At 50.3% G+C, this 10,969-nt stretch overlaps 1 protein-coding gene across 15 annotated transcripts in view; it reads left to right on the top strand.

Annotated features, from left to right (window-relative positions):
• The window catches only part of GCC1 (GRIP and coiled-coil domain containing 1), a 62,846-nt gene that overhangs the window by 9,942 nt on the left and 41,935 nt on the right, over positions 1-10,969 (top strand). For 13 of the 15 annotated variants that reach the window (XR_006283563.1, XR_006283566.1, XM_043521760.1 and 10 more), the window contains exon 2: positions 10,067-10,110. Coding sequence is in view for 13 of the 15 variants with exons in the window: in XM_043521760.1 (XP_043377695.1) it covers positions 10,067-10,110 (44 nt within the window). In the remaining 2 variants the exon portion in view is untranslated. Of the gene's footprint in view, positions 1-2,239; positions 3,677-10,066; positions 10,111-10,969 lie in introns of those variants that run through there. The other 2 variants (XM_043521831.1, XM_007066773.4) reach the window with 1 other exon arrangement.

Here is a 10,969-nt window from a genome sequence, read left to right as displayed (position 1 = left end):
CCACAGACTGTTAAGAGATGGGCCATGTTTCGCCTCTGCTTGGTGCTTCGATACCAAGATGGGAGGGGTTGCAAGTGCTTTGGAGGATAGGATTATAATTCAAAATGATCTGGACAAACTGGAGAAATGGTCTGAAGTAGATAGGATAAAATTCAATGTGGACAAATTCGAAGTACTCAACTTAGGAAGGAATAATCAGTTGCACACATACAAAATGGGAAATGACTGCCTAGGAAGGAGTACTGCGGAAAGGGATCTGGAGTCAACAGTGTAATATTGTTGGGGAAAAAAGTGAACATCATTCTCAGATGTATTAGCAGGAGTGTTGTAAGCAAGACACAAGAAGTAATTCTTCCGCACTGATACGGCCTCAACTGGAGTATTGTGTCCAGTTCTGGGGGCCACATTTCAGGAAAGATGTGGACAAATTGGAGAAAGTCCAGAGAAGAGCGACAAAAATGATTGAAGGTCTAGAAAACATGACTTATGAGGAGACATTGAAAAAAATGGGTTTGTTTAGTCTGGAGAAGAGAAGACTGAGAGGGGTCATAACAGTTTTCAAGTACTTAAAAGGTTGTTACAAGGAGGAGGGAGAAAAATTGTTGTTCTTAACCTCTGAGGCTAGGACAAGAAGCAATGGGCTTAAATTGCAGCAAGGGAGGTTTAGGTTGGACATTAAAAAAAACATCCTAACTGTCAGGGTGGTCACGCCCTGGAATAAATTGCCCAGGGAGGTTGTGGAATCTCCGTCATTGGAGATTTTTAAGAGCAGGTTGGACAAACACCCATCAGGGATGGTCTGGATTAGGGGTTCTCAAACTGGGGGTCGGGACCCCTCAGGGTTGCAAGGTTATTATATGGGGGGTCATGAGCTGTGAACCTCTGCCCTAAACCCCACTTTGCCGCAGCATTTATAATGGTGTTAAATATATAAAAAGGTGTTTTTAATTTATAAGGGATCACTCAGAGGCTTGCTATATGAAAGGGGTCACCAGTACAAAAGTTTCAGAACCACTGATCTAGATAATACTTAGTCCTGCCTTGAGTGCAGGGCACTGGACTAGAAGACCTATTGAGGTCCCTTCCAGTCCTACAATTCTAAGCTTTGGTGACTAGTACTCATGGCCCCTCAGCACTGGGCCTGGGTGCTGGCCCCTGCTATTCAGCTGTGCATGCTCTAATCTGCCGTGGAACAAGGGCTGCTCTCAGAATCACAAGAGCAAGTTGCCAGCGCTTACAGATCAGACAGAATCAAAGCTAAAATGCTTCCTGGCTCTGCAGCGGTGCAAACCACTCCAAGTTTGAATTGATCTAAACCCAGAAGTGTCAACTTACTTGACTTGAAATGTTCATAACTTTAACACTCCGTAACTGATTTTCTTCAATCTTGTCTTATTTTGACTTAAAAATCGAAGTATGTCTGACTGTGAGCTGCAGCGTACTGAGCATGAGGGTGTGTGAGAAGTTGGTGTTATATAGGGTGTTAACAGACAGTCTGGTGCAGTGAGGCCACGTGTTAATACATAAGCAAAAGGGAGTAGCAGAGCTGAGTAGATTGAGTCTTCTGCCTTCAGTGCTGGTCCTGACTTCATCATCTTATTGCTGGGTGAATGGTATCTTTCTGCATGGACTTGCTGTGTGGACTCAATGGAGCTGCCACTACTCCACTATGTCTGAGAAGCAACAGGTCACCTGGAAGTGGGGAAAGCCCTGCCCTGCAGTTGGAAATGCTCTGTCAGATTTCATTTGTTCCCCTCTCAAATATACATAATCCAGCTGCCCCCCCAACGTCCCTTTCCTGGGGTCAGCAGCACGGCAAGGGAGTTTTGTACTGAGAACGTGGCCGCTGGTGAACAGACAGGCTCTGAGCCCGAACCATTGTAGCCGTGTCGCTGCTCTGGAAGCCCTGTGGGGCTCCTCAGCCAGGTTGACGGAGGTGATGAGGAGTTAGCACAGACTGCCATGAGGCAGAAGGTGGCTTTCAAACTTCAGTAATGATCCCACTAGCTTCCCCCTTTCTGCAGTGTGGTGCTTTGCATCCCTTAAAGCACTGCCCAGAAGAGAAGGATGATTCCATCTCCCAACCGGGGGAGATTGGAGGCAGAGAGCCTGGGACCTGCCCAAATCTGCAAAGGGAGGTGGTATCAGAAGAGATCAGGTTCTTGGGTGTTCCTGGCTCCGAATCCTGTGTTTGGGCCAGTAAGTGACTCAGCATAAGTCTCTGCCCTCCTCCCACTTGGAGAGAGCTGCAGCTGGGTGGGGCTGTGCACAGACACCCTTCGACACGCAGCTTTGGGGATGTTTTTATTGAAGGGTTTGTGTGTGTGTATGAAGTCATGTGCCAACTGTTGTGAAACACGGGCCTCATTAAACATGCAGTCTGTTCCTTTGCATTATCGTGTGAATTTCCTTCTGCATGTTCCCGGCCAACATGGCCAGACTTGCCTTTCCTGCGTTCGTAACGTCCGCTAGCTGCCTGGCCTCCGTCCTCTCCTCGAAGGCCTCTCCTCTCAGCTGCCCTCCTCCAACTGGTCCAATTTCGGTCATGTTCAGACTGATTCTGCTGGCAACAAAAAGCTGTTTTGGAAAAACCTGGGCTGTATTCCCTCATGCCCTGACAGCACGGAGCCCCACTCAGCCTGCCCACGCTGTTCCTGTTCACAGCTGTGGCCGCGCCCACGAGGAGCCCGTGAAACCCTCTCTGGAGGCAGCCTGGTGTCCTGTGCCTTGGGGCCGGGAGCTGAGACTCCCTTCCTCGCTCTGGCCTTCGTCCCCCCTGCTGTAGCGTGGAGATCATGTTCACCCACGGCGGGGAAGTGGGGCGCCGGCTGTAAAGCGCTGTATGTGAGGTGTTGTCACCAGCCCTGCGACGAACCCCAGCCTGAGCCACAAGAGCAGGGCAAGTTGAGTGGCACTGAAACGAGGGGTTAAATTCAGAGCGGTTGTGAGAGGTGTTGTCAGACTTGCACCCACGCCTTGGGCTGAGCGGCTGTGCAGTGCGTGCTTGGGAACTGGGGAAGGTGTGAGTGAAAGGAAGCGGGGGAGGGGTGGCTAGTGTTGAATTTTGCACCTTTTACCCAGTCTCAGGGTTGTTGTTTTTGGGGGGGGCGGGGGGTTGGCAATGTTCCTCTCTGGCCCCTGAGCTTGTGAGTTATCTCAGCCCCCGCCCCCTCCCTGGGTGATGTAGAGGGGACGTGGGTGGGAGTCCGGGGTGCTGCGACATGCACGGAGAGATGTGACTTGTCCCCTCTTGCAATCCCTGAGGACTCAGCGGCTTAGGCCTGTATCTAATCCCCACCTTGATCCAGCCATGGTGGCTCCGGGTTGCTCTGGGAGGCCGCTGGGCATCAAGGGAAGGCTTCTGCCTCTGCCCCTTTGTGAGACAGTGGAAGGCTGGCTGGGCAGGTTACTCCAGCCACACTCTCCAGGCACTGCCCCCTCCCCGTGACAGGGGTGTGGAACAAACCAAACAAGCAAAGGTTACAGCAGCAGTTCAGTCAACAGCAACCTGCGAGGGAGAAAAGCCCCTCGGTGCTGAGCGCCACCACCGCCTGCAGGAGCCCAGCCAGGAGGAGGAGCTGGGACGCTTTTTGCTCTGGAATCAACAGAAGAGGCTACAGTCGGCATGGAGGCAGCGAGCCAAGGGGACGGCGCAGCAGCGCTGTCCAACGACAAGGTACCAACCTACACACACAAACCAGGGCTGTAGAGACCCCAGCAAAATGACATGGGCTCTGCAAAGGTGCCCGTCAGAGCCCATGTTGCCCCACTCACCAGCTCAGTGGAAGCCAGCAGGGCACCTCCCCATGCACTGAACAGTATGCCCAGTGTAGATGGGCTCAGGGGACACTCCTGCATCCACCCGAGAACTGACAGCCTGCAGGGAGGTGGATCTGATGTATTTCCTGGCTGCAAAGTGCCTGCTGTAGGGCTCCCGCTCGTCCTGTGTGGAAGATGGTGGATTGTGTTTTCTCTCTGGAACTGAGCTGCATTTCTCAGAGGCTGTAGCTTCTGCTTTGTGCCTGTCAATCTAGCTCTTTCTTACCAGGATTCAGTCTCTTTATCCTCCGAAGGGGTTGTAGGATGGCCTGTCTCTCCGGGAGCTTTAGTTGTCTCTGTCTGAGTCATTCAACCCCATCTGTTCCTTCACGGCTTATTTTCTCTCCGTCTATAATTGGGGGAAAGCTGCAGTGTTCTGGGGGCCACACCGTGCCAGACACAGCATTTCAGAGATGCGATGTAGCAAAAAGCTGCTCTCGGGAACTCCCCATTCCCAGGCTACTGTGACCCACACAAGGCAGGGGGAAAGGATTTTGCATGATTCAGCGATGCTGGCAGGAGAGCATCCCATGAATTCCACATGGGCTGAGGCTAAAGCGGGGCTGCTTCTTGCCTTACAGCAATCAGCCATGTCCGCTGTTAGCAGGGGAGGGGGGCTGCACCCCAGTCTGGGAATGAGGGGGAGCAAACTCCAGAGCAGGAGTTCTTGCTGGTCTCCCAGAGACACTGAAGGGGGAATCAAGCAACTTTTGCTCCTCTCTCTCACCCTGGAAACCTCTTTGTCCTGTTCTCCTGAGCTAGCCCGGCAGAAGCTGGGGAAACCCCACCCAGAATACTGGTAGGACAGGGTACCAGAGCCAAGTCACCACCCACCACCTACTCCTCTTCATGCACACACACTGATTGCAGAGGGTTAAGACCTTCTCTTTCCAAGCTCCAGAGGCCAGGGCAGGATTGTTCTCTATTCTGGCCCTTTATCCTGCTTCGTTTGGAATGTTCCTTTGCTGGGACACTAGCACGCACCAGGATCGTTGTGACGTTATTGACACGAACCGTGACCGTATAGATCATTGTTGCAACCAAGATCCTGTAGTGGCACCAAATCTTGTACAAAGGAGGTCAAGTAAGGTGTCTACGAGGAGGGTCTGATTTGCTGCTTATGATTATGCTATCTGTATGCATGTATCATTTTTGTATTTAAAGTTATAAGTATTGGCTCTATACTGTCTGTAGTTCAAACTTGGGCTATGTTTCTGGGTGACGCCCCAGACAACTTGGCATCAGCACTGCCTAGCCTGCTGGATGGCCCATTAAGGACCATCAACTATACAATTGACCCATTGAGAGACGGCAGATATGCCTTGTGACTCAGCAAGGCAGGCAGGGACCTGCCTATGGACAGAACTCTAAGGTTTTCAAGCCATGGCTGGGCAGCTTGTATTTGAGACAAAGGAAGCACAAACCACATGGCAGAGGATATAAAAGGCCCTGGCAACCCCTCCATTTTGTCTTCAGTCCTGCTTCTGACCTCTGGAGGAACCTTGCTACAAACTGAAACTCTGAATAAAGGACTGAATGACCCATCCCAGCTGGGGATGTTCTCCAGAGACTGGATTTGAACCTGCAGTTTATTCCATCACTGCTGCAAGCCTGATCCAAGAACTTTGCCATCACTGTATGTCATTGATTCCATTTCACCAATTCTAGCTCTCATCTCTATTTCTTTCTTTTATGAATAAACCTTTAGATTTTAGATTCTAAAGGATTGGCAACAGCATGATTTGTGGGTAAGATCTGACTGGTATATTGACCTGGGTCTGGGGCTTGGTCCTTTGGGATCTAGAGAACCTTTTTTTTTTTTCCCCCCCCACTACGGTATTGGTTTTCATAACCATTCATCCCCATAACGAGTGGCCCTGGTGGGGATACTGGGAAACTGGAGTGTCTAAGGGAATTGCTTGTGTGACTTCTGGTTAGCCAGTGGGGTCAGACCAAAGTCCTCTCTGTTTGGCTGGTTTGGCGCCTTAGTATAATAAAGGACACCCAGCCTTGGGCTGTGACTGCCCTGCTCTAAGCAATTTGTCCTGAATCAATACTCTCAGTTGTGTCCCTCCAGGGACAGCATCGTTACAGTAGCGTAGTCGTGCTTGGATTCACAGAACCAGGCCAATTAAGCTTTTGGTCCGTACCCCACACTATCCAAATTTGAATTTTGGTATTGAGAGTTTTGTTGGTTAAAGAGCAGTTGCAATGGGTGAGCGACGAGCATACGAGGGTCTTGACAAAAAAGCCCTGGAACATTTGTGTTCAGAAAAGGGGATAAGCTTTAAAACTAAAGCTACGAATCAAGAACTGCGAGATCTGTTAATGGCCAGCGATCAGAAGGCAGGAGCACAGCCCTTACCTGAGGCTGCAGAAGCAATAATAATGCAAAAGGCAGCAAGTAAACTGAAACTTGAGCATGAACAGAGACGAGCAGAGAGTCGATTGCTGGAAAAGCAAAAGAATGCTGAATTAGAGAAAGAAGCTAAGGAAAGGAATGCTGAATTGGAAAGAGAAGCTGCTGAAAGACTGAAGGAGGCTGATGAGAGGAAAGGGCTCGTAGAAGGCAAATGGCTGCTGAGGAAACGGTTGCCAGACTTAGACTCCAAGTCAAAAAAGCAAGGGAAGAACAGCAGAAACTGTATCCTCTTGCAAGTCCAGTTTATAACAATGTTGGTACATTGTATGACTCTGATCAGTTGTCTGGGTGTAACCAAATGTACCCCAACACTGCCACCTTTTATGTAAATGCTCTTACTGTGAGTTCAGTAGAAGGTGACTCCATGAATTGTGCCAATGCTCTGGATGGAAGTGGTAATGGGGGTGAATTGTTGCTTAAAGAAGCCCCTAGGGAAAGGAATCCTCATGGCGTCTGTGCAAGCAGTTTACTGCAACTGAAGGGTGTGGAAGTGATTTAATCAAGGAAGTTTCAGTTCCTAACAGCCGGACATTTTCTGTGGTGAATGGATCCACTGACTGTCCTGTTGAAAGATCTAGTGAGGATAGTTTCCAAAAGGTCTGTGCTTCAGGGTCTGAGGACAGGTTTGGTTCCTGGTGTTTCCAAGCAGAACTGGGTTCGGGCTGAATGCTTGAGGGTGCAGGGGAGAGCAAGCAAACTCTCACCCTCACACTTTGGATTTGTGCCATATCTCTGTAAGACAGAGTCCAGCCTTGGAATTGGTAGCAGTTAAGGATCTGGTAAACAGGCTGCTGTCTGTGTTGATGCAAATTATCTGACTGACAGGGAGAAGAAAGACTTGCTCATGAAAGCTTATGCTCAAATAAATTTGTTAGTCTCCAAGGTGCCACAAGTCCTCCTGTTCTTTTTGCAGATACAGACTAACACGGCTGCTACTCTGAAACTTGCTCATTGCTGTTCGCACAGAGAGCACACCCAATCAGCCAGTGAATTCTGTTAAGCAAGAGAAATCAGGGTTTGATCCTTCACGACAAGGAGGAAAGAGAGACCTTAATTTTGCAAAGGGAAGCCACAGGCTAACCCTAAAATGCCAAATCCCCAATGGTATTGAGCCAGAGGTGTGGCATGACAAAAATGATTGTAAATGGACCCTCGCATTGAATTTGTTGTTGTTGCTAATGGTGATTTTTGTAACGAATGTGTTGCTAATACCAAGAATTGTAAAAATGTACAATGTGGCTAATCTTTTGGAAAACCCCTTAAGAGTGATACATAAGAACACACTTTATGTTAAAAGACCTTGTGATGCAGATGCATCTGAAGAAGTGAGGTTTTTACCCATGAAAGCTTATGCTCAAATAAATCTGTTAGTCTTTAAGGTGCCACCAGACTCCTAGATGATTCACAGTTAGTGACTGTAACCAGTCTTGGAACTTTTCACAGGAGAAAAGACATTCCAGACCTGAAGTGCTATATAAAAAGGGAAACTGAGGCACACTGCCATATTGCTTTCACGGCTAAATACCAAGATTCCTATACTGTGAACAACATTAATATCTACATTAACTTGGTATTAATTGTGTTCCAAACATTTACCAGTGCTTGTATGGATAAAGTAGTTATGTTCTTTAGCTCTTGGCAAGAGACATACAGGAACCCTGCTGCAAGAGCAGATCCAATCCGCTATTGTTCTAACCAAGTTTTCCCTTTGTAAAGAGATTCAATCATGTTATTGAACATGACTTTGATAAACCATTTCCGTTATACACCAATACTTGCTGTAGAGAGACAGAACCCAGGATGGGGAGCTCTGGGGATGCCGTCAGTGACGTTTGTGTCATCCCTTCCTGCATCAATTTTGCATTGGGGGGTGTGACGTTATTGAGGTGAACTGTGACCGTATAGATCATTGTTGCGACCAAGATCCTGTAGTGGCACCAAATCTTGTACAAAGGAGGTCGAGTAAGGTTAGGATTCTGCTATCTGTTTGCACGTATCATTTCTGTATTTAAAGTATTGGCTCTGTACTGTCTGTATTTCAAAGTTGTGCTCTGCTTCTGGGTGGCGCCCCAGACAAGTTGGCGGCAGCTCTGCCTAGCCTGCTGGATGACCCATTAAGGACCATCAGCTACACAACTGACCCATTGAGAGAAGGCAGACACGCCTTGGGACTCAGCAAGGAACGCAGGGACAGGCCTAGGGACAGAACTCTAAGGCTTTCAAGCCATGGCTGGGCAGCTTGTATTTGAGACAAAGGAAGCACAAGCCACATGGCAGAGGATATAAAAGGCCCTGGAAACCCCTCCATTTTGTCTTCAGTCCTGCTTCTTACTTCTGGAGGAAGCTTGCTACAAACTGAAGCTCTGAACCAAGGACTGAATGGCCCATCCCAGCTGTGGATGTTCTCCAGAGACTTGATTTGAACCTGCCGTTTATTCCATCACTGCCACAAGCCTGAACCAAGAACTTTGCCATCACTGTATGTCATTGATTCCATTTCACCAATTCTAGCTCTCGTCTGTATCTTTTCCCTTTTATGAATAAACCTTTAGATTTTAGATTCTAAAGGGTTGGCAACAGTGTGATTTGTGGGTAAGATCTGATTTGTGTATTGACCTGGGCCTGGGGCTTGGTCCTTTGGGATCGAGGGAACCTTTTTTCTTTTACTGGGGTGTTGGTTTTCATAACCATTCGTCCCCCTAAAGAGTGGCCCTGGTGGGGATACTGGGAACCTGGAGTGTCTAAGGGAATTGCTTGTGTGACATATGGGTAGCCAGTGGGGTGAAAACCAAAGTCCTCTGTCTGGCTGGTTTGGTTTGCCTTAGAAGTGGCGAGACCCCAGCCTTGGGCTGTGACTGCCCTGCTCTAAGCAATTGGTCCTGAATCGATACTCTCCATCATGTCCCGCCAGAGGCAGCGTCATTACGACCATCAGATCGGTTTCCCAGGCCGGCTGATGATGGCAGAGCATCAGGCACCACTGCTATCTAGTCCTTCTCGTGCTGTGTCCAAGGAGAGTCTGGGAGAAGTCGCCGGATTTCTCTCAAACAGCTCCTGGAGCTGGTTGAAAAATACCAAATGATGCCTGGATGTGAGATCCAGATTTAAAAAATCAACCCTACAAAAGCCTTGTTTTCTAAGCCATTATCAGTGTAAAACAAAACAAACCCTCAAACAAAACCAGTTCTTTCCCCTCTGCCCCCCAAACCATCAGGTTTATTTTTATGCCAAGAACTCAAGGCTTTATTGGAAAAAAAAATTGATTCTACCCACCCAACCAGAATCGTTTTTTTAATTCTGTCTGAAAACCCATTTTCCGTCAGACACCTTTAGCCTGCTCCAGGGCAGCGCTGCAAGCCAGCTGGGGAGCGTCCTTGCCCGCAGCAACGCATGCCCTAGCATGGGCTCTTTGCACGCAGCTTGTAACGCGCTGCTCCCTGCCTGCGATGTTAAACCAAGGTCTTTCCTGCCTAATTTCGAGTGTGTCCCTGATGGAAGTTAGAGCCCCTTCCTCCCCTCCCCCGGCTTCCCTGTCTCTGGCTGTTTACACTGCCGAGCCGAATGGAGCCTGCCCAGGGTTCAGGGTCTTGCTCTGTTCCACTGACAGACAGCTGGCTCAGCTGGAGCAAGTTCCCTGCTGGTGGCCTGCCAGGGAGGGTCGAGGGCCCTCGGGCGGGCGGGGGCCGCGATGCGCGGTTGCCAGGCGCGCAGGCAGGGCCCCCACTCAGCAGTGGGGGGCAGAGCCTCCGCTTGCACTGGGGAGGAATTGAATCAAGACCACGGGACTCCTGATTAACCCTTCGTCATCTCCCTTTCTCCTTTTAGATCTTTGTGCTGACTTGCGTCTACCTGGCGGCCTTATCTCTGAGGTGGGTCCAGTTACCTGAGGTCTGTCCCAAGACCTGCTGGGGTCAGGATAGGCAGGGGCCAATGTGGATGTGCTTTGCTCGTGGCCAGTTGCCAAGCGCTTTCCCCGGTAGCCCCCATGCTGGCTGCTGCCCCCCTTCTGTAGGAAGACAACGTAAGAGCTCTGATATCTGCATCATCAAGGCCTCTGCTTTTATCCCTACGCTAGGGACGCATGCAGGACAGAGCCAGGTTCTAGGGGTGCTCTCAGGTAGCCAGGCAGTGCCAGTGTAGGTCCCAGGCCACAGTGATGCCTCCGGGGTCTGACCGCAGGGTACCACCAGGGCAGACCCTGGGTGCTCCTGCATCCAGCTTGCAAAGGTCATTGGGGATGCATTATCCCCAGCCCCAGGGTTTTGCCCTTCATCCTGTCCAGTCTTGTCCACAGCGGGAGGGGACTGTGGAATCCACCTTTCCTTCTGGAGACCACCACGTCCCCTAACATCCCAGGGCCCCTCTCTCCGGTAAGTGAGCCGTCTACACAGTGATGAGCTGCCAAAATCTTAACAACCGGTTCCCTCCTCACCCCACGAGGGGGTCGTGGCCTGCCCCTGCCCCCTGGGACTCCTTCCCCATCCAACCCCCCACATTCCTTGACCCCCACCTCCTGGGACCCCTGCCTCACCCAGCCCTGTCCTCTGACTGCCCCCAGAACCGGGCAGGAGGGTCTCGTGGGCCACTGTAGTGGCTACTAAGAGCCAGAGCTACCTGCTGGGGGGCGAGGTGGGGAGTCCCAGGGGTGCTTACCTGGGGCAGCTCCCAGGAAGCATCTGGCAGGTCCCTCTGGCTCCTAGGGGTGGGGGAGCGTAGCTGGGGGGGAGC

This window comes from Chelonia mydas, chromosome 1 (assembly GCF_015237465.2).
Source record: "Chelonia mydas isolate rCheMyd1 chromosome 1, rCheMyd1.pri.v2, whole genome shotgun sequence".
Taxonomy (NCBI): domain Eukaryota; kingdom Metazoa; phylum Chordata; order Testudines; family Cheloniidae; genus Chelonia; species Chelonia mydas.
The sequence above is the reverse complement of the archived record's forward strand: the minus strand, read 5'-3'. Positions and strand labels throughout refer to the sequence as shown.